At 51.6% G+C, this 18,443-nt stretch overlaps 11 protein-coding genes across 11 annotated transcripts; 6 read left to right on the top strand and 5 right to left on the bottom strand.

Moving 5' to 3' along the window:
* Positions 1–63: 63 nt before the first annotated feature.
* Positions 64–1,680, bottom strand: OGAPODRAFT_102247 (cytoplasmic DExD/H-box helicase; the record flags this gene model as incomplete). Its single annotated transcript, XM_018353099.1, has 1 exon — positions 64–1,680. One exon carries the CDS (start codon positions 1,678–1,680, stop codon positions 325–327), a length of 1,356 nt encoding a protein of 451 aa, XP_018209218.1. The 3' UTR covers positions 64–324.
* A 268-nt stretch (positions 1,681–1,948) lies between these two features.
* Positions 1,949–2,652, top strand: OGAPODRAFT_17137 (uncharacterized protein). The gene has a single exon (XM_018354912.1). It carries the CDS (start codon positions 1,954–1,956, stop codon positions 2,560–2,562), a length of 609 nt encoding a protein of 202 aa, XP_018209217.1. The 5' UTR covers positions 1,949–1,953; the 3' UTR covers positions 2,563–2,652.
* A 44-nt stretch (positions 2,653–2,696) lies between these two features.
* On the bottom strand, positions 2,697–5,130 carry OGAPODRAFT_17135 (uncharacterized protein). The gene has a single exon (XM_018354911.1). The coding sequence runs from the start codon at positions 5,113–5,115 to the stop codon at positions 3,442–3,444; it is 1,674 nt and encodes a 557-aa protein (XP_018209215.1). The 5' UTR covers positions 5,116–5,130; the 3' UTR covers positions 2,697–3,441.
* OGAPODRAFT_44354 (uncharacterized protein) lies at positions 2,957–3,160 on the top strand (the record flags this gene model as incomplete). Its single annotated transcript, XM_018355466.1, has 1 exon — positions 2,957–3,160. A coding segment is annotated over one exon (204 nt), but the record flags the coding sequence as incomplete, so codon positions are not given.
* Positions 5,131–5,326: 196 nt separating the features above from the next.
* Positions 5,327–10,171, top strand: OGAPODRAFT_17134 (uncharacterized protein). Its single transcript, XM_018354910.1, has one exon. The coding sequence runs from the start codon at positions 5,372–5,374 to the stop codon at positions 7,358–7,360; it is 1,989 nt and encodes a 662-aa protein (XP_018209213.1). The 5' UTR covers positions 5,327–5,371; the 3' UTR covers positions 7,361–10,171.
* On the bottom strand, positions 5,327–10,193 carry OGAPODRAFT_83337 (uncharacterized protein; the record flags this gene model as incomplete). Its single annotated transcript, XM_018356691.1, has 1 exon — positions 5,327–10,193. One exon carries the CDS (start codon positions 10,191–10,193, stop codon positions 8,796–8,798), a length of 1,398 nt encoding a protein of 465 aa, XP_018209212.1. The 3' UTR covers positions 5,327–8,795.
* Positions 8,111–8,758, top strand: OGAPODRAFT_9777 (uncharacterized protein; the record flags this gene model as incomplete). Its single annotated transcript, XM_018357973.1, has 1 exon — positions 8,111–8,758. One exon carries the CDS (start codon positions 8,111–8,113, stop codon positions 8,756–8,758), a length of 648 nt encoding a protein of 215 aa, XP_018209214.1.
* A 113-nt stretch (positions 10,194–10,306) lies between the features above and the next one.
* OGAPODRAFT_95311 (uncharacterized protein) lies at positions 10,307–12,140 on the top strand (the record flags this gene model as incomplete). The annotated part of the gene is made up of 1 exon (XM_018357723.1): positions 10,307–12,140. The coding sequence occupies one exon, from the start codon at positions 10,307–10,309 to the stop codon at positions 11,354–11,356; it is 1,050 nt and encodes a 349-aa protein (XP_018209211.1). The 3' UTR covers positions 11,357–12,140.
* OGAPODRAFT_95310 (uncharacterized protein) lies at positions 11,408–15,036 on the bottom strand (the record flags this gene model as incomplete). The annotated part of the gene is made up of 2 exons (XM_018357722.1): positions 11,408–11,419; positions 11,452–15,036. The coding sequence occupies 2 exons, from the start codon at positions 15,034–15,036 to the stop codon at positions 11,408–11,410; spliced, it is 3,597 nt and encodes a 1,198-aa protein (XP_018209210.1).
* Positions 15,037–15,118: 82 nt separating this feature from the next.
* Positions 15,119–18,232, top strand: OGAPODRAFT_95309 (uncharacterized protein; the record flags this gene model as incomplete). The annotated part of the gene is made up of 1 exon (XM_018357721.1): positions 15,119–18,232. The coding sequence occupies one exon, from the start codon at positions 15,119–15,121 to the stop codon at positions 17,363–17,365; it is 2,247 nt and encodes a 748-aa protein (XP_018209209.1). The 3' UTR covers positions 17,366–18,232.
* On the bottom strand, positions 15,177–18,314 carry OGAPODRAFT_77629 (uncharacterized protein; the record flags this gene model as incomplete). The annotated part of the gene is made up of 1 exon (XM_018356354.1): positions 15,177–18,314. The coding sequence occupies one exon, from the start codon at positions 18,312–18,314 to the stop codon at positions 17,367–17,369; it is 948 nt and encodes a 315-aa protein (XP_018209208.1). The 3' UTR covers positions 15,177–17,366.
* Positions 18,315–18,443: the final 129 nt, after the last annotated feature.

The following is an 18,443-nucleotide window of genomic DNA, read 5'->3' as shown; positions in this document are numbered from 1 at the left end:
CTATGAATGTAGAAATGCTGCTGGTTAAAGCGACAACCAACAGCTGATAAAGTACAAATGTGTCGAAGTGAAGAGCGAAAAAGTAAAGCACAAACGGTCATATAAGTCGTAGCACACCACATGAAGCTAAAAAGCTTTCTGGCTGATAATTAAGCGAAAAGATAATCCTAGAACTTAAGTCGTGAGTGTTGTATCTTTTCATGCTATGTCACAATTCGCTTGGTACCGCTTGGATACTTTCTCGGTGATCTATAATGGTTTTTTGATATTTTCTTACTTTTTTTTGTTTTTTTTTTGTTTATTTTCTGATAGTTCCAGCTTCCACTAATACTCGACCTGTTTTTGAGCCTGTGGTTGAGTTGGTTGGCCGTTGTATTTGTTGTGGTTGCGTTCATTTCCGTTGGGAACTTGATCCAATTTGAAAGGTCTTGGAATACTTTCTGGCTGACCAACAACGTAGAGAGACTTGTCGATCTCAGCAGGAATAGGCTTGATCTCGGTTCCGAGTTCTTGTTCAATTTTGTACAAGTTGAATCTATCGTTCCAGTTGATGAGGTTGATGGCGATACCGAAGTGTCCAAATCTACCAGATCTACCAATTCTGTGCAAATAAGTTTCTGCAGTCTTGGGGAAGTCAAAATTCACCACCACGTTGACTGCCTGAATATCGATACCTCTGGTAAGCAAGTCAGAACAAACCAAGTTTCTGACTTTCCCCTGTCTGAACTCGTGGAAGACCTTGTTTCTTGCAGCCTGAGGCATCTTGGCGTGGGAGTAGTAGCAAGAGTAGTCAAGTTCTGTGATTTTCTTGGAGAGAAGCTCCACTCTGTTGGTGGAGTTGCAGAAAATGATCGATTGGTTGATCTGCAGTTTGGAAAAGAGAGTGTTCAGGCAGTGCAGTTTCTGCTTCTCCTCCACAAAGGCATAATACTGGGTGATACCCTTCAAGGTAAGTTCGTCCATCAAATTAATTTCGTAAGGCTTGTAGAGATGCTGGTCCATAAATGATTTGACGGCCAGAGGGAATGTGGCACTGAAGAGCAGCGACTGGTAGCCGTTGCCCTTTCCGGACGACGACTGAGGGAAGAACTTGAGGATCTGCTCGATAATGTTTTTAAACTCGCGCGATAACATCTTGTCGGCTTCGTCCATAACAAACATGCGACATTCGTCAAATTCGGCCAGTTTTCTTGATGCTAGGTCCAGCACTCTTCCTGGAGTACCCACCAGAACGTGCACCGGCTCGTGCAATCTCATAATGTCGTCTCTGAGCGAGGTTCCTCCAGTAGTGACCATGACCTGGATACCCAGATGGGCTCCCAAAGTCTTGACGACCTGAGACGTTTGAAGAGCCAATTCTCTAGTAGGAACGAGAATTAGCGCCTGTATTTTGTTCAGTTTCGGTTTCAGCTTCTCCAGAGTTGGAATCACAAAGGCTGCCGTTTTCCCTGTTCCGTTTTTCGCTCTAGCGAGAATGTCTCTGCCCATTAATGCCACCGGGATGGCTTCTTCTTGGATGGGCGACGGTTTTTCGAAGCCTGCCTCGAAAATGCCCATGAGAAGTTCTCGTTTGAGGTGGAACGACTCAAACGTGTTGCCCTTGGTGGCAAGCACGTCGTCTGTCTGCGGCCGGCCGTCCTTTTTCGGGAGATTGAGGTTTGCTTTCCAGTCTTCGGACATTGAGTGTAATTTTGAGGTGGGAAAAAACTTTATGTGCTTGGCCGGGTAAGTTTTGGTGGAGGGGCCCAGCAGCGCACACGAGCTGGCGACTGGCGGGAACAAGACCTTTGCCGTCAAACAGGGACCACATACTCTTGCAGGAGCTCGTCTTCTCATCGTGCGGGCTGCGCAGTCGCATCGCCTGCTGAGTCTGCCGCCGCACCATTTTGTCACGCTTGCTCAGCGTGCGCTATCTTTTTTTTACACCCCCCACCAAAGCAATCCATCTCCCCTATGCATCTCTTCTACCTAGGAGTCGTCAGACCAGGCAAAAACGGCACCAAGACGCTGGAACTTGCCGAGGCTAAGGATCTGTCCTCGTTCTCGTTCTTCCAGCGCTCTTCGGTGGGCCAGTTCATGACTTTCTTTGCTGAAACGATCGCCGAAAGAACAACACCTGGCCAGAGACAGTCTGTGGAAGAAGGCAACTACATCGGCCATGTTTACACCAGAACAGAGGGTATTTCGGGTGTCATAATATCAGACAAAGACTACCCCATCAGACCAGCGTATACTCTGCTGAACAAGATCCTCGACGAGTATATATCCATCCATCCTCCAAACCAATGGGCCACCGTTGCAGAAAAAACGCCAGACCTCGCTTTCGACAGCCTGGAGCCTTACCTGACAAAATACCAGAACCCGACCGAGGCTGATGCCATCATGAAGGTGCAGCAGGAGCTGGACGAGACCAAGATTGTGCTCCAGAAGAGCATCGAGTCGGTGCTCCAGAGAGGCGAACAGCTGGACTCGCTTGTGGACAAGTCGGAGGCACTCACGGCCAGCTCGCGCACGTTCTACAAACAGGCTAAGAAGACCAACAGCTGCTGCGTGATTGTCTGAAGCAGCTTACCCCCTAATCATCGCTGTTGTGGGCAGCGCTGCGCTGCTGGTCATGCCGCGCTTTTTCGCTCGCTCATAACCATCGTTTAACTAATTGAACTAAAGAAAAATTTACTTAGTAATCAGCATGTACTCCTTGTTGTCCCGCACTGCGCTTAGAACCTCGCGGAATCTCGCTAGACACTCGTCGTCCTTTTCGAGACGGCACGTTTCCGCTGCTGCCCCGGGCGGCGTTGTTGTGGCGCTCGGTTTTGCAGGATTCATCGCCTACACTTTTGCCTCTCCGATTTCGATGGAGTCGGTTATTGACAAGGAAAAGCTGGCCGACAAGGCTGACAAACCTGTCGAGACGATTGAGCAGGATGACGAGAAGGGAGCCTACGACCCTGAAACGGGAGAGATCAACTGGGATTGTCCTTGTCTTGGAGGTATGGCTCACGGGCCTTGTGGAGAGGAGTTCAAGGCCGCTTTCTCGTGCTTTGTCTACTCCAAGGAGGAGCCCAAGGGAATTGATTGCATTGAAAAGTTTAAAGGAATGCAGGAGTGTTTCAAGAAATATCCGGAGGTTTATGCTGAGGAGCTGAGAGAGGATGACGAATACGGCCAGGTTCCAGAGGCTCAGGATGCTGCGGAAAAAGCGGAGGTTGTCGTCACGGAGGCTACCGAAACTGTTTCTGGGACTGTTTCTGACGTGGCGACGAAGGTTGTCGAGAAAACAGAGGAGTCTGTGGGCCAAATTGCTGAAAAGACCGACGTTTTGGTGCAGTCACCGCAGGCAACCGATCTCTCGCAAGAGGTCGCCGACGCCGTCGAGAGCGCTACTGAGGTGCCTGCCAAGGTGATCGAGGAGACTTTGGAGGGTAAATAGACTGTAAATATTTAATGTACATAATGTTCCAATTCGTTAAACGCGACGGGCTCGAAGTCTGCACCAGTTTTCGCCCATACGACGTCGTCGTCCAGATAGATCAGAAGACCGCTCTTCATGTTTCTGGTCACGCGATACATTGCCTTTCCTGCCATCAAAGTGGACTCGGGCAGAACGAAAAGGTCGTGCTCCTGACAGTAGTCGTCCAGCAGCTGTTTGAGAGTAATGGTGATTTTTCTTTGCGGCTTGAAACTGAGCTTTTCGGTGGCTTCCACCAGCTTGGATAGCGAAAACTCCCGCTGCGAAACAAAACGGTGTTCCGGCGGGAGAGTCATCTGGAGCTGTTGCAGGGAAGTCTTATATAGGAAGTTGAGGTGGTCGAGTGCCAAAACAAGATATTTTTGGACTCGCGGAAAATGGTAGCATGAAAATAGCCGTGCGTACAGATGCACCAGAGAGTTGAAAAGGTAGTGGTACTGGTCCCTTGCGTTTGGAAGGGAGTAAAAATGGTCGGCCCACGACAGCACAAACTCGTTTTCGAGCAGATAGTCGATCTTGTCGTAGCGAACTCTGTTCGCACGCAGAAGAGCAACAAACTGCACAACGTCAGCATTCCGGAGCTTGCTTTTTCTCAGCTCCTGGACGCATCTTTTGATCACCGAGGACTCCATCTTTTGTCTGGTCTGCTCGTCTCCGTACAGATCAAGCCACAGACTCAGATGAACTCTCTCTGCCGGAAGCTGCTGCTCCTCTATGTTCCATCCCACGAGTATCCAGTCTGCGTATTTTTGGAAAATGTTCGCCACCACCTGGTCGACAAGCCGCTCATCCATCACGTTCAGCCAGTCTGTCAGCCAGGTGTCCGGCCCAGGCTCTTCCATTTTCCAGTTGCCGATTTCGTCCTTGAATCTCGGCAGCAGCACGTTTTCGTATACTCGCGCAACAGCCGCTTCAGACACGAGTTCTTGAAAATCCTCGATCAATGCGATCCCCAGATTTGGTTGCCAAACAGACCATTTTGTGGCATAGAACTCGCCGGCCTTTTTCTCCCATAATTCACTGACTAGAGCCTGGTAGGCATTGTCGTGATCAGACTCAAACAGCGAGAACTCGCTCCTGTACTCCAGCAGCCGATCTGGAACACTCGGGTCAAGGTTGGTAGGATCCCACGACTCCATTAGCTCGCGAACTAGGGGCTCTAGCTTGGCCATCAGCATCTTGGCTGCCATCTCCCTGTCCTCGTCATCTTCGATCGTCCCATGATTTCCGTCTAAAACTCGCTGCAGCGCCAAGCGGCGCTCTCTGGACATCGCCTCTATCCTCCGCTGTTGCTCCAGCTCCTGCTGAGCAAAATCGATCTTGGTCTGGACATCTTTGAGCTGTTTGAGCAAGCCCACCAAAGCTGTTCGTATTTCAACCGTTTCTAGGCCGTTGTCACACATATCTTTGATTTTTACAGGCACGGTGATACCAAGTTGCTCAAATTGCTCGATCAGCGAGTACAGGGACGGCAGAGTGCTTTCAAAGGCCACCTCGGAGATTGGCTCATCGTCAGACGACACTTCTTCGGGAGATTTCTCATCGATTCCGCCAATACCCAGTCCGCGCGGTCGCATCTTGGTCTCGATGGGGGCCACGATTCCCTGTTCGGCCTTTCCCAGTCCTTTTCCCTCGACGTAACCCATCTGACGCAGCAACGAGGCACCGATACCATACTGTTTGTCCACATCTGTGAGCGGCCGTTCGTCTGCGGCGTCCGTTGGCCTTCCCAGTCCAGGACTTTCATTTTCGCTGCTGTCATCATCCTCCGAAGCCCGCCGTCGTCGCTGAAATTGCAAAGGATTAAACATAGAGAATAAAAATATAAAATTAATGTCTGACAACTTAATAAATAAAGGCCCAACATATTTTTTCGTTTCACTTTAGATCTGTCGCGGCCAAATGAGATTCCTTTTTGCCATACGACGGTATTCGACCCCGTCGGCTGCCATTCGCTGGTTTTATGCCACCGACATCCCCGTTTCCAAGCCCAGAGGGTTCGATTACAAGCAGACGGAACGTCCCAGGAAATTCATCCCGTTTGCTAGGACCGATTCTGATAACCTGGAAGCAGCATTTCTTTCCTGGCAAAAGGGAGGGAGTCCTAGGGAGGTGGCAGTAAATGAGGACCAATTGTTTGATTGCAATCTGGAGCAAATGATTATGCGGCCAGCCTATTGGGAGGGCCCTGCTTACGAGATACGCAGGGGACTCTGGTTTCTGGACAACATGCCGCTTCCGGCGCCAATTTCGGACCAGTTGGAGCAGAAGTACAGGGAATTGGGTCCATATAACGAGTCGCAGGCATCGAATGAGCCCTTGACGGCTGAGATCACGTCGGAGGTGAATTTGTACGAGCGGGAAGGGAAGAAGTGGCCGTTCGAAAAAGCGACCGATTTTGAGAAAGAGGACAAGATTGCGGTGTTCAAAGATCACAAGACGGCGTTCATGATCTCAAAGGGCTCGAAAGTCGGCAAGCTTCAGATCAAAAATTTCTATAAGCTGCCAGCACAGCAGGTTCTGGGCGCAGACACTGTCACCCGGGGATACGAGAAAGCGGAGCCGAAAAAAACCGAGGAGGCCCGTGAGGAAAAGATGGACGAAGAGAAGGACCTGCTGACGTCCTGGATGAAGAGCTGGACGGGACAGGCCAGCAACGAGCGATTCCAGAAAGACATGGAGGCAGATTACACAAGCCCGAATTTCATAGCCAACTCTGGCGACCGAGAAGTGGACCATTTGATTCTGTGCATCCACGGGATTGGCCAGACGCTGAGCTACCGTTTCTCGTCTATCAACTTTGCCCACGATTGCAACAACATGAGAAGACAGTTCAAGCAGCTCTTCACCCAAAACCCCAAATACGTGAAAATGGCCTACTCAGAAGACGAAATTGCGCGACACAAAAATGACGGAAAGCTTAGCAACTGCAAGGTGCAAGTGCTGCCGATCATCTGGCGGTTTGACGTGGACTTCTCGCTAGATAAGGTATTTGACGAATACGAGCAGGACGGACATTTGCGGTTGCCCACGCTGAACCAAATCAATATCGATGCCATCACACCACTACGACATCTTGCAGCAGACGTGGTTATGGACATTTTACTTTTTTATGAGCCCCGTTTCAAGCAGCAGATTCTGTCTAGCGTCGTCAAGTACGCCAATGCCATTTACGACAAGTATATGGAGCGCCATCCGCAGTTCGATGGCAAGATATCCCTGCTTGGCCACTCGTTAGGCTCTGCCATCTGTCTGGATATTTTGTGCTCCCAACCGGACTCTGTGGAGGACATCGACCCTCAGAAACATCTCAAATTCCCGGTGGAGAATTTCTTTGGACTCGGCTCGCCGAATGGCGTGTTCAAGCTTATTCAGGGGCACAATATCCGGGCCCGCGATAGTGCGGGCCGCAACAATGTGAGCTCTCCTAAAGTCAACAACTACTACAATATTTTTTACCCAACGGACCCGGTGGCCTACAGAGTCGAGCCTCTGGTGCATTCGTTGCTTGCGGGCATCAAGCCCGAAACCATTTCTTTTGAGGATGACAGCCTCAACTCGCAGATCCAGTCTCTTGCCGAGCTGCCGAATAACCTGATAAATAACGAGTACTTGCGTCGGGCTATCAATTTTGCAGGACTTGGTGATGCGGCCCAGCTTGGCGAGAAACAGGATAAGAATCCGAAGCTTAGCGAGCAAAAGGAAATCCCTGACAATGTCAGGAAGCTGTTGGAAGGGCTAAATCGCACTGGACGGGTGGATTACTCGCTGCCGCAAGGCTACTTCGACATTGACCTGATCAGCGCGGTGGGGTCCCATATCCAGTACTTTGACGACCGCGATGTGATTGGATTTTTGCTTAGGCAGCTGTGGCCGCCCAAGAAGCAGTAGAGCTGGTCCCCATGGTTCCGGAGCAGCCCCGCGTTCTAGATTATGGTTGCTACCGAATCTGTGCGGGCGGCGCACGACCTCGAAATAAAAGCTGGAAAATTTTTTTGACACTAGTTATGTGACTACCAAGTACGCGTTCTTTTGGTGAAGAAAGTGCAGTTGGAAGTGCTGGAGATTTGTATGATGACAATGAGATGCTGTGCACCAATCGGATGTACTCAAAAATCATGACGAGACCATACCCTCATTTCTGAAATCAGTGCTGTTCTGCAGCATCTGTGTCGAATCGCCAGACTTGCTACTGCACACCATTTCTGCCGTCACAGAAGCCGCAAATAGGTGGCAACTGGAGTACGGGGTTACGCCAAGCGGAAACTCATGTGCGAGATAATTGTGGAAGGCTGTGTAGCTGTCGCAGACAACGACTTGGCACTGCGTGCGTCTCGTCCTGTCATTTTGTAGTTGGCACTGCTGCAAGGAATCTCGCTACCGAGTTCTCGTGCATATTCGCTTGTTTTTAGCAAGAACAGAAAAACCCTGCTGCAGGTCGTATCTGTAGGCTACGATACATAATTGACACTTTGCTTTTTAGTTCAGCTGCAACAATCCTTGATTGGGTGCTGGATGCAAGCGTAACTTGACAGTGTGTCGCTTAAAAAATGCACGCTATCAACTGCATGTCCTCTAGCTGCCTGGTGCAGTATTTAAAACGCCAGCTTTCGCCAGAGGCACCAGAGGCATCCAACTAGCATGTATTCAGCTTCCGTCACAGAGGCGTACGACTTGGAAGAATGTCAACGCGCCATGAACAGCTACTCCTTCCCAAAGCCAGAGGAGTCGCCGCAGAAGTGTCGCAGAAGCTCTAATTATTTAAACACTCCTCAGACCCCGACGATCCAAGAATCCGACAACGAGAGCGACGGAAAAAACCTTTGGCAGGCAGACGTGTCGCCGCTCCAGCATGCCGGCAGCCGCAAGAAGCTCAAGTACGACAAGTACGAGCAGCCGCGCACGATTTTGCTAGCCAGCTCTTTTGGCGAGCTCTCGCTCAAACCGCACCAAAGACACCAGTCACTGCATCGGCCGTCGTCCGCATCAGAATATTCCAGTCCCGCCTCGCCCAGACAGCACCGTAGATCGCTGAGCCGCACCGGTGCGGCCATCCAGGATGACCTCGCCAGTGTCCTATGCCGCTCTTCCAGCTCGCTGAGATCGCCCGTGAGCTCTGTGCATTCGTCGCCCAAAGCAGAGCCCGCAATGACAGACGAATGTCTGTGCTCGCCGCTCCTGAAGGAGGAGAAGTCACGGATGGAGAGTTTCAGTTTTGGAGCACGGCCCAAGTACGACAACCTTCCGCAGGAGCTGATTGACCTGGACAAGGTGGAGCACTATAGTTGATGTGTACCGTGGAATATTAGTTAATAAACACCCGTATTTATTTGTGGAGTGTCTGTTTGAGCTGTGCCAGCTGCTTGAGCACCGCACTCCTGGCGGTACCGCCGGTAGCCGTTCTTCTCTCGACGCTGGCCTCGAAGTCGAACGTCTCGAAAACGTTTTCCTCGAACCTTGGATCGATCTGCTGGAACTGCGCCAAAGTCAGCTTGTCGATGCCGCTAAGCTGCTCCTCCTCGGCCTTGCGTACACACTCGCCCGAGATGTGGTGGGTTTCTCTGAACGGAACACCTTTTCTGACGAGATAGTCGGCCAGATCGGTAGCCAGCATGTCCATCGACAGAGCGCCCTTCATCTTGGCCGCGTCGATGCTGAGCGTCGACACCACGCCGGTCGCAATCAGAATCGAGTGTTCCACGGTCGTCAGACTGTCAAACAGCGGCTCTTTGTCCTCCTGCATGTCTTTATTGTAGGTGGATGGAATCGACTTGATTGACATCATAAATCCGGCCAGCGAACCGAAAACACGTCCAGATTTCCCACGCAGCAGCTCCAGCGAGTCCGGGTTCTTCTTCTGCGGCATCAAGGACGAGCCGGTCGAGTACGCGTCCGCAAGCTTGACGAAACCAAATTCTCCGCTGGAATAAATAATCAGATCCTCGCTAAATCTCGAGATGTGGTTCATGAACAGCGACGACCAGAACATCGTTTCCACGACAAAGTCTCTGTCGCTGACGGCCACGAGCGAGTTGCCAATGACGCCCGAAAAGCCGAGTTCTGCGGCCAGAAACTCTCTGTCAATGCCGTACGGATGGCCAGCAAGAGCACCCGAGCCGAGCGGCGAAACGTTCACTCTCTCGATCAGCTGCTGCAACCGCTTGTAGTCCTCGGTGAAATACGTCGCATACATGCTGATCCAGTGCGCCCATCTGATTGGCTGCGCTTTTTGCAGATGGGTGTAGCCTGGCATCAGCACGTCGATCTCCTTCTCGGCACGTGCCACCATGACCTCAATCAGCGACCTCAGCAGCACAGCCAGCTTCTTGAGCTCTTGTCTGACATAGATCCGCATGTCGGTGGCCACCTGGTCGTTTCTGGACCGGCCCGTGTGCACCTTGCCAGCAATATTCCGGCCGATGATCTCGCCGAGCCGCCGTTCGTTGGCCGTGTGAATGTCCTCATCGCCGGGCTTCTCCACAAACTTGCCATCTGCCCACTCCTTGTGGATCTGCTGGAGCCCCCGGTGGATCTCAGACAGTTCCTCCGTGGTCAAAAGACCCAGTTTGTGCAGTCCCTGCGTGTACACCCTGGTGCCCTCGAGGTCCGCCGCATACATCTTCTGGTCGTACGGCAGCGACGCGTTGTAAAGGTCCATGAGCGGGTCGGTCGCTCCCGTGAAACGGCCGCCCCAAAGTCTCGACTCCGCTGGTTTTTCAGTCATTAATTAAAAAGATTTTCAGGTGCAACGCGGAAAAAGTGCACATTACCTAGTTGGTCACCGTCGCGTCGAAAAGAAGAAAATTTCACTTGTCTCGTTAATTTTTCCTTTATACGATGGCTCTGGATTCTGTGCTTTTGGTGGGAGGAGCCGGCTTTTTGGGACTGCATCTGATTGAGCAGTTTTGGCAGCTTGAGAACCGGCCCCAGATCCACGTGTTTGACGTGCGGCCACTGCCCGAAAACATCTCCAAGTACTTCACCTTCGACCCAGCCCAGATCGACGTGTTTGTGGGAGACCTGACCTCCGAAAAGGACGTCAAGGACGCTCTCGACCGGTTCCAGCCACAGGTTGTTGTGCACTCGGCGTCCCCAATGCACGGCCTTGCCCAAGAAGTGTACGAAAAGGTCAACGTGCGCGGCACTGCCAACCTGCTCCACTGCGCCAAGCAGAAAAAGGTGCCTGCTCTTGTGTACACCTCGTCGGCTGGCGTGATCTTCGACGGACACGACATCTACAATGCGGACGAGAGATGGCCTATTCCGGAGGTCCCAATGGACGGCTACAACGAAACCAAGGCAATTGCCGAGAAACTGGTGATGGAGGCTAACTCGCCAGAAGAACACTTCTACACCGTTTGTTTGCGGCCGGCGGGCATTTTTGGGCCAGGTGACCGTCAGCTTGTTCCTGGTCTGCGTCAGGTGCTGCGCAGGGGACAGACCAAGTTCCAGGTCGGCGACAACAACAATCTTTTTGACTGGAGCTACGCCGGCAACGTTGCGGACGCGCACGTTTTGGCAGCCCAGAAACTGCTGGACCCCGAGTGTGCCGCCGTTGTAGGCGGCGAGACGTTTTTCGTGACCAACGACGCCCCTACGTATTTCTGGACGCTCGCCAGAACCGTGTGGAAGGCCGACGGCCACATCGACAAGAAAATTATTGTTTTGAGCCGGCCGGTGGCCATCGCAATTGGCTATGTGTCGGAGCTGGTGTGTGGCTTGATTGGCAAGGAGCCCGGGCTCACGCCGTTCCGCGTCAAAATGGCCTGTGCCAACAGATATCACAACATCTCCAAGGCCAAGGAACTACTCGGTTACAGGCCCAAAGTGAGTCTTGCCGACGGCATAAAGTACACGCTGGACTGGATGGACGAGACCAAGGCATAAATGTGGCTCTATTTTTCTCTACACAGGATACACTCCCTCTCGACGCCCATGTTATGTAGGCATCTTGTATGATAACCGTGACGACATTGGAACACCATGATATTTGCGTCGATCGGCGCGCGCACGACGCCCTGCACACGGTACTCCTGCCACTCATCAAACACCTGGGCGCTCACCTTCGACCCCCAGATCGGCTTTCCGCACACCTCGCACTCCAGGTTGGCGAGCGACCAGCCTGATTCTCTTTTCGCCTGTAGCACCATCAATTCCTGGAAAATGTCGTTGTTCACCAGCCGCAAGATGATTTTGTAGATCACCTCCTGGTGAGAGTAGGCCTGAAATATCTCGTCCAGCACGGGCCGCACCTCTTGTAGCGTCGTCAGCTGGACAGAAGAGCGCGTCAGGAACGCGTTGAAGATGCGAGAAAACGAGTCTGAGTGGTCTCTTTTGATGTTAATTAGCGTAGTGAATGCGTCCTGGACCAGCCGCTTGAAACTGTCCAGTAACGGCCCTTCGGCCGCCACAAAAAATCCAACCGCAGTCTCCACAAGCCGCAGGTATAGTCTCTCGTCTGGCTGGAGATCCTGCGACACGTCTGGAGTGAGCCGCGATTCGCTAATGACGTCAAAGCCCAGATACAAATACCTCCAGAGGACGTCGCTGTTGTCTGCCTTTTTGAGGTGTGTGGCGCAGTAGGTCAAGGCTTGGATGATATCCTCCACGGCCTGTTCGGTCTCGTTTGCTCTGCGGTGGATTTCGACAATCGTCTCGAACTGCTGATTTTCTCTCAGAAAATGCATCAATTTCTCGTCCGTCTTGCAACCTAGCACAAACTGCTTGAGACTGGCAGGCTCGTACTCAAGCAGACACTCTGCGTAGGCAACTTCCATCTCCGAAGATACTTCGAGTCCAGTCTGAGAGCGGATATCGAACACTGCTCTCAGATATTCGTATTTCTGCGGCTGAGACAGCTCGAGGGCCTTGGAGTTGAGCTTTTGACAGTGCTCGGAGAACACTTTGGCTGCAGCGGCAGGGTCGGCGCAAAACTCGGAGAAATGGCGTTCCAGAAACTGCTCCACGTCGAGCCTTTCGCCAGTATTGTTTCTGACGAGTCTGAAACAGCGTTCTATGATCTCCGTGGCCTTTGGCCTGTTTTTCTGCTCAATCCAAAGCTCCAGCAGCTTGAGCGCACGCTGCTCAGATTGATAAATGCTCATTAGTGCGTTGTAAAACCCGGCAGACTCCAGCATTGGTACCAAGGACGTGCTGGGCTTGTGCACAGAAAGCAGGCTCTGCAGGCTCAATTCGCATTCCTCCTTGAGTTCAGGAACGGGATACGCACAGAGATCGCGAATTACCACCTCCAGCAAAGAATTGGAGAGTCGAATGAACTGCATGTATTTGGGATAGTTCCGGGCAATGAAAACAGCCAAATACGTCTGGTACTTGCTGCCAAAGTCGTTCTCGCCAAATATGCCCATCAGGACGTCGAGAATGTATTGGCGGCTCACCTTTAGCTCGTAAGTGTCTGAGTTGCTGGAAAACCCAAACACTTCGTTGTCGTTGAGAAAAGTGTCCTCAAAAACTTCGTTCAGACACCGGAAAAAAAGAGCTCCATCGTGCTTGAGCAGCAGAAAAAGGTACGGGAACGCAGGCTCATCGACTACGTTTTCTTCATCGACGATGTGAAATTTTGGAGTCCCGCGGGGCCACGAAATGGCTGCTCCGCTGAAAAGCACATAATAAATATTCTTTCTCGCTGTCTCGCTCGTTCTATAGTTAAGCGGCTTCTCGGTCGGATACTGTCTTCCAGTCAAAATGTACGCTATGTATGCGTACACGTAGTCGGAATCGCGGTATTCCGGCTCGTTGCTATGCTTTTTCAAAGCTTTCAAAGCGTCTATGAGTGGGGTGATATAGTCGTCCAGCATGGTGTTCCAGATGTATGCTAGCGAGTCGTTCAAGTGGTGTTCGCGACACAGAGTGATGGCCAGGTCAATATCCAACTGCTTCAAGTCCAAGAAACAAATCATTTCCTCCAGAGTATGGCCTCTGCCGTCATAGACATAGCGAGCCACCATTTTGCGTAGCACGACAGGAGGCAGGACAGTAATTTCTTGTTTGCGGATGAACTTCTCCAGAATGCCGAAATAAACATCCTCAAGCCCATTGGCCACGTATCTCTCAAACAGCTGCTCGTAAACCGCCGGATCCGGTTTCAGACTGACACAGACTCTGAATGCAGTGGCTAGGAATTGCGCAAGAACGTCTTTTCGTGCCATAGGTTCCATCGCAAGAACCGACTGGTCGGTGAAGATGTATTTGGAGGACGCTTCGAGCATCTGCATGATGTGATGGCGCATTTTCTGATGACGTTCGGCGTCATCTTTTGGCAATCCGATTAAAACCAGATCGCATTGTCCATCGTACTGAATGCGTGCCGTCTCCAGTGCGTTAATGTACTGGCCCGACTGTAGCAACTCAAACAGCTCGTCTGCCCAGTTGCGTGGGGAGCCCAAAAACGCCTGGTATTTTCCCAGAACAAATAGTTTTCCTCGGAAAACTGCACTCGTAGCTGCAAAGCTGCGATGCTGCGAGTCTGCGAGCCGATGCTTCACGTGCTTGTTCATCACGTCCTGTTCAGTAAGAACCTGTAGTTTTTCCCGCGAAAGACAGAAAAGGCGTTGTGAAACGGTCAGCACCACGAGAACCTTGGCATTCAGCCAGTGTATGGCAACTATGGGCTCCTGGCACGGGTACCTGCGTTTGTTCTCGTACCGGAGCAAGACCGACTCGCTTTTGCGCTCGTCGACATATCTCTCCGCCACAACGTCTATCAAGGTCAGCACGTTGCCCCACGAGTACGCCAGGGCGGGAAACTCTTTGGTAGCAGGAAACCACTGGACGCAGCCAAAAGTGTCGGTCTCGTCGAGAATTTTGGGTTTCCCGACTCTGAAATGAGTCTGCACTACCGGCTCTGTCGATAAAACCGTCAGTCCGGACGGCGACATCAGCGCGAGAACGCCCATAGTGTCTGTAGGGTAAGCCACGGGGCCCATCAACAGCTGTGCGGAAGCAAGGACATTTTCCGCCAGTGTTCGCGAACTGCAGCTGAATCCAAACAGCGTGCGTGTGGCGTGATGGTACACAAGCCTGCCGTCGTCCGTGGTGCTCAGAAGAGCCGAATGGCGCTTGCCGATAAACGAAAGCGTGGATATCGGGCTGCTGAGAGAGTCAAAGCTGTGGCACGGCCTGTCCTGGTTCGAAAGCTCGTAAATGCTCACTTGGCCGGTTCTGTGGCCCGTGGCAAGCGAATTAGAGTCCAGCGAAAACGAGATCGCTGTGATGGGCACTCCGGTAAAGAAGGCAGCCTCCAGAGACTGGTCGTAGTTGAACGCCAGCACGTGACCCTTGGATGTTCCAAAGGCAATATATTTAGCGCAAACCGCAATGCACACGGGCTCGCCCTGTTGTTCGAGCTGCTGCGGATTCTCAAACAGCCGCGACGTGATCTTTTTAAGGGTGATCAGCTGTATAGCGTCGCGATCAGAAGCGCTTCCATACAACGACGGAGACTGCGACCGCTCCAGCGGCTCCAATTCGTGTCCGGCAGCAACGCTGTCCCTATTTCTGGCTACTCGCGACTGCAACCGGTGGTCAAAGTTGAACTGCGCCGGCATGAGATATAAGTTAAAGGAATTATTTATTTTATACACCACCTCCCTCCACTCAAGAAATATAGAATAAAATTGCATTATTTCTATGTCGCTGGACCCCTGGAAAGCGTCACTTTCTTCTGTGCTTTCGGCAGATCCCAACTGGGCCAAGGTTCAGGCGGCGAAAAAAGCGCTGGAACTGGCCGCAGGCTCGGACTGGTTTGCCCAACTGTGTCTCGCATGCACCACCAACGATCATATCCTGCTGAAGCGGTTTATCTCGTCTGCGGACCCCGAAAAGCTGTCGCAGCTCAACAACATCGACCTCAATGGCCTGAGTCCGCTGATATACGCCATCTGTTTTGGCTCGATCGAGTGCGTCACAGCCCTGGTAGCGATCGTGGACGTGAACAAAAGCGACTCTTTGCTCCAGTGGACGCCTCTGATGTGGGCGACGTATCTGGAAAACGTCAAGATTGTCGAGGTGTTGCTTGAGCACGACGCAGACCCGTACCTGCGCAGCGAGCGGTCGCACCAGAACGCGCTCGATATGCTCAAGCCGGAGTCTGAAATATATAACTACTACAAGGTGCACAATTATCTGGACAAAACAGCACCACAATCGAACGACAGCAGCTTCTACAAAAAAGACCCGCTGCTCCCGACAGATGAGCAGTTCGAGAGCCACGTCCAGGCGCTGCATATGGACAGTGACAACACGAAGACGAATGGCCTCTACTCGGGCTCGAAATTCGTCGACGACGACGAGGCTAGCATGCTGGATGACTCGTTCTACACAGACAATTTTGACTTTGGCCACCTGATGCGACGCCAGTTTGTGAAAGTCAGCGACGAGAGCATTTCTGCCACTATAGACTACATCATCTCGCTGCACGCAAAATACCCGCACAAGGCCATCTATCCCGCCGCCGTAGTCTTCCAGTCGGTCCGGTACATCAGCGGGAAGATGGACAGCATGGAACTGGCCGAGACATTTGTGGATCTGTTTTTCACAAGAGTCAGAAGTATCACCAACACCAAGAGCGGCGTTGTGCAGCCGTCTTCAGGGCCCCAGACGGACATTGTTCTGCTTGGGTACTGGATCTCGTGTCTGAATCATCTCCAGTATTTTTTCCACAGAGACACGGCCTCTCCGTTTCTTGCGAATAGCCCCAAAACGCTCCAGGATTTGATATCCACCGTGCAGTCGCTGATTTTCCAGCTGGCATTTGTAATGGACGCCAAGCTGGAGCCGTTGCTGGAGCCGTGCATTCTGGACTACTGCAGTGTTCCAGACCTGGATACCGTGTACAAGGCGCAATGGAGAGTGTTCAAACAGAAAGTGGCTCTGAAATCTACCTACGACGAGATCCTTGAAATGCTGTATCCTCCTTCGTTGGAACAGCAGATGAAACCGTCGCCATTGAAAGTTATCCAAACTCTGGGAGCACTGGTTTACGTTCTAGAGCTTCATCACGTGAACGACGTGTACAAACAGCAATGCTTTGCCGCAGTGTTGTACTGGCTCGGCAGCTCTGTCTTCAACAGAGTTTTAGCCAACAAAAAGTACAATACGCGTGTCAAGGCGCTGCAGATTAGACTAAATATGTCCTACATCCAGGACTGGCTCAGAGCTAACAACCTGGTCCCGTATCGGGCTGAAACTTTAGACTTCAACGATGACAGCTACCCAGAAAGTATCGTTGGAGCTGAGACAAAATTCACCAATGTCGCACGTTTCCACAACAACAAACAGGATCCGATGGACGGGACGTTTTACTACAATTCGCTGTACAAAATCGGCCAGCACCATTTTCTTCCGCTCGTCGAGCTGCTGGAGTGGTTACAGGTGATGAGCGGGCTCACAGCAGAAGATGTGGATTTGCTGAAGAATATTATGAACAGATTCGACGTGCTGAGCTCCAAGCAGTTGCTGCACGTTGTCAAGCAATATAGATACGAGATCACAGAGCAGAAGTTCCCAAAGAACCTGAAAACACATTTGAAGCAGAACTCTACGGCCTGCCGTCAAAAGGTGTACTATGCTGGCTCCGACAAGCTGTTTTTAAACCCCGGCCAGGTGTTTCCGGTGGTGCTTCCACGCCAGCTCGAGTTGCTGCACCAATACGGCTCCGACCAAAAGAAAATTCGGCTCTACCAGCCGATCTTGCCGATTCAGGTCATTGACGACCTTGAGGACCTTTATGACAAATACACTGACCAGGAAAACCAAGAAAGAAGAGGCCCGGAGCTGGAAAACCCGGGCACAGATTTATTCAAGGAGCTCACGGTGCCAACGTCTATTGCGTACAAAACGTGGGAGGCCGAGGACGATGACAACCCATGGAAATGATCTATATGACGCCTGCTATGATTCTGCGACAGTGAGCCTTCAATTTCGGATATTCGAGCTCAACGTCCTCAATATTCATCAGAGCATAGATATAGGCGGCCAGCTTGAAGTCCAGCACGCCGGGTTTATCGAAAAATAGCTCGTCCTCCAGCAGCCCCTCAAGCCACTCGAGAAGCTGCTTTCCTTCGCGGTCGCAGCGGTCATGCTCGTTTTGTATGGCCTGGGTAGTGTATTTAAGAGGTAGATGAACGGAGTCTGTGTATTGGGCAGAAATGGCTGGATTGCGCAGAGAGAAGCCATTTCGTCTCACGAGATGGCCCAGAGCGGAATTAAAGGGCGTGTTGGACTGACTGTAGATGGAAGTTGCCGAGATCCGCAGCACTTTGGCCATGAAGTAGTCGTATAATCTAGTATCGACCAATTGTATATACATGAGTTCTTTTGGGTTCGATACCGTGGACAGATTGAATTTCTCAATGGTGGCTGCAGACCGGATCTTTCTGCGCAGTTTTCGTTCTTTTCTGTCGTCCTCGTCCTCCACAAGAATCGGAAGTTGGCCGTCCACGGCGCTGTGGTAGGACAGCACAGAAATACAGTTTCCGGAACCTTCATCGTCCAAGTGTGGCAATTTGTAGCCCTGCTTGTATGCCAGAAGCAGCATGCAGTAGAAACACACGGGGTCGAGCGACGCTGCGACGTTGTTGTCAAAAGACAGAGGCACCACGTTGTATACGCCTAGGTTGAAGGTATTGCGCGACTCGCGGCTATTTCGAAACGCAAGCTTCGCTGCCGGCATATCCACATCCTTGTTGTCCGAGGGGTACACCACCAGCGGGAATTTTGAAAGAACCTGTTTGATTGGAGCGGATATACCCATACAGAAGTTGTTGGTGGAAAATTGTGCAAAAATAAAGAGCACAGCCCGGTATTTTCTTATCAGTTCGTCCATGTTTATCAGACACTTTGGCACTAAACCGCGAGGAGTATTCACACGCCACTACTCTCAGAGAGCCTCTGGGAATCTGAGGTGGGGACTCAAGATGACTGCTTTTGTGGGGGTTGTCGGGATTGCAAGTTC

Source organism: Ogataea polymorpha, assembly GCF_001664045.1.
Source record: "Ogataea polymorpha strain NCYC 495 leu1.1 chromosome Unknown OGAPOscaffold_6, whole genome shotgun sequence".
Lineage (NCBI taxonomy): Eukaryota > Fungi > Ascomycota > Pichiomycetes > Pichiales > Pichiaceae > Ogataea > Ogataea polymorpha.
This window is presented reverse-complemented; position numbering and strand designations above follow the sequence as displayed.

What these genes read in the sequence shown, in the direction of transcription:
- OGAPODRAFT_17137 (XM_018354912.1), top strand. Translation starts at nt 1,954, where the DNA reads ATGCATCTCTTCTACCTAGGAGTCGTCAGACCAGGCAAAAACGGCACC.
- OGAPODRAFT_17135 (XM_018354911.1), bottom strand. Translation starts at nt 5,115, where the DNA reads ATGGGTTACGTCGAGGGAAAAGGACTGGGAAAGGCCGAACAGGGAATC.
- OGAPODRAFT_17134 (XM_018354910.1), top strand. Translation starts at nt 5,372, where the DNA reads ATGAGATTCCTTTTTGCCATACGACGGTATTCGACCCCGTCGGCTGCC.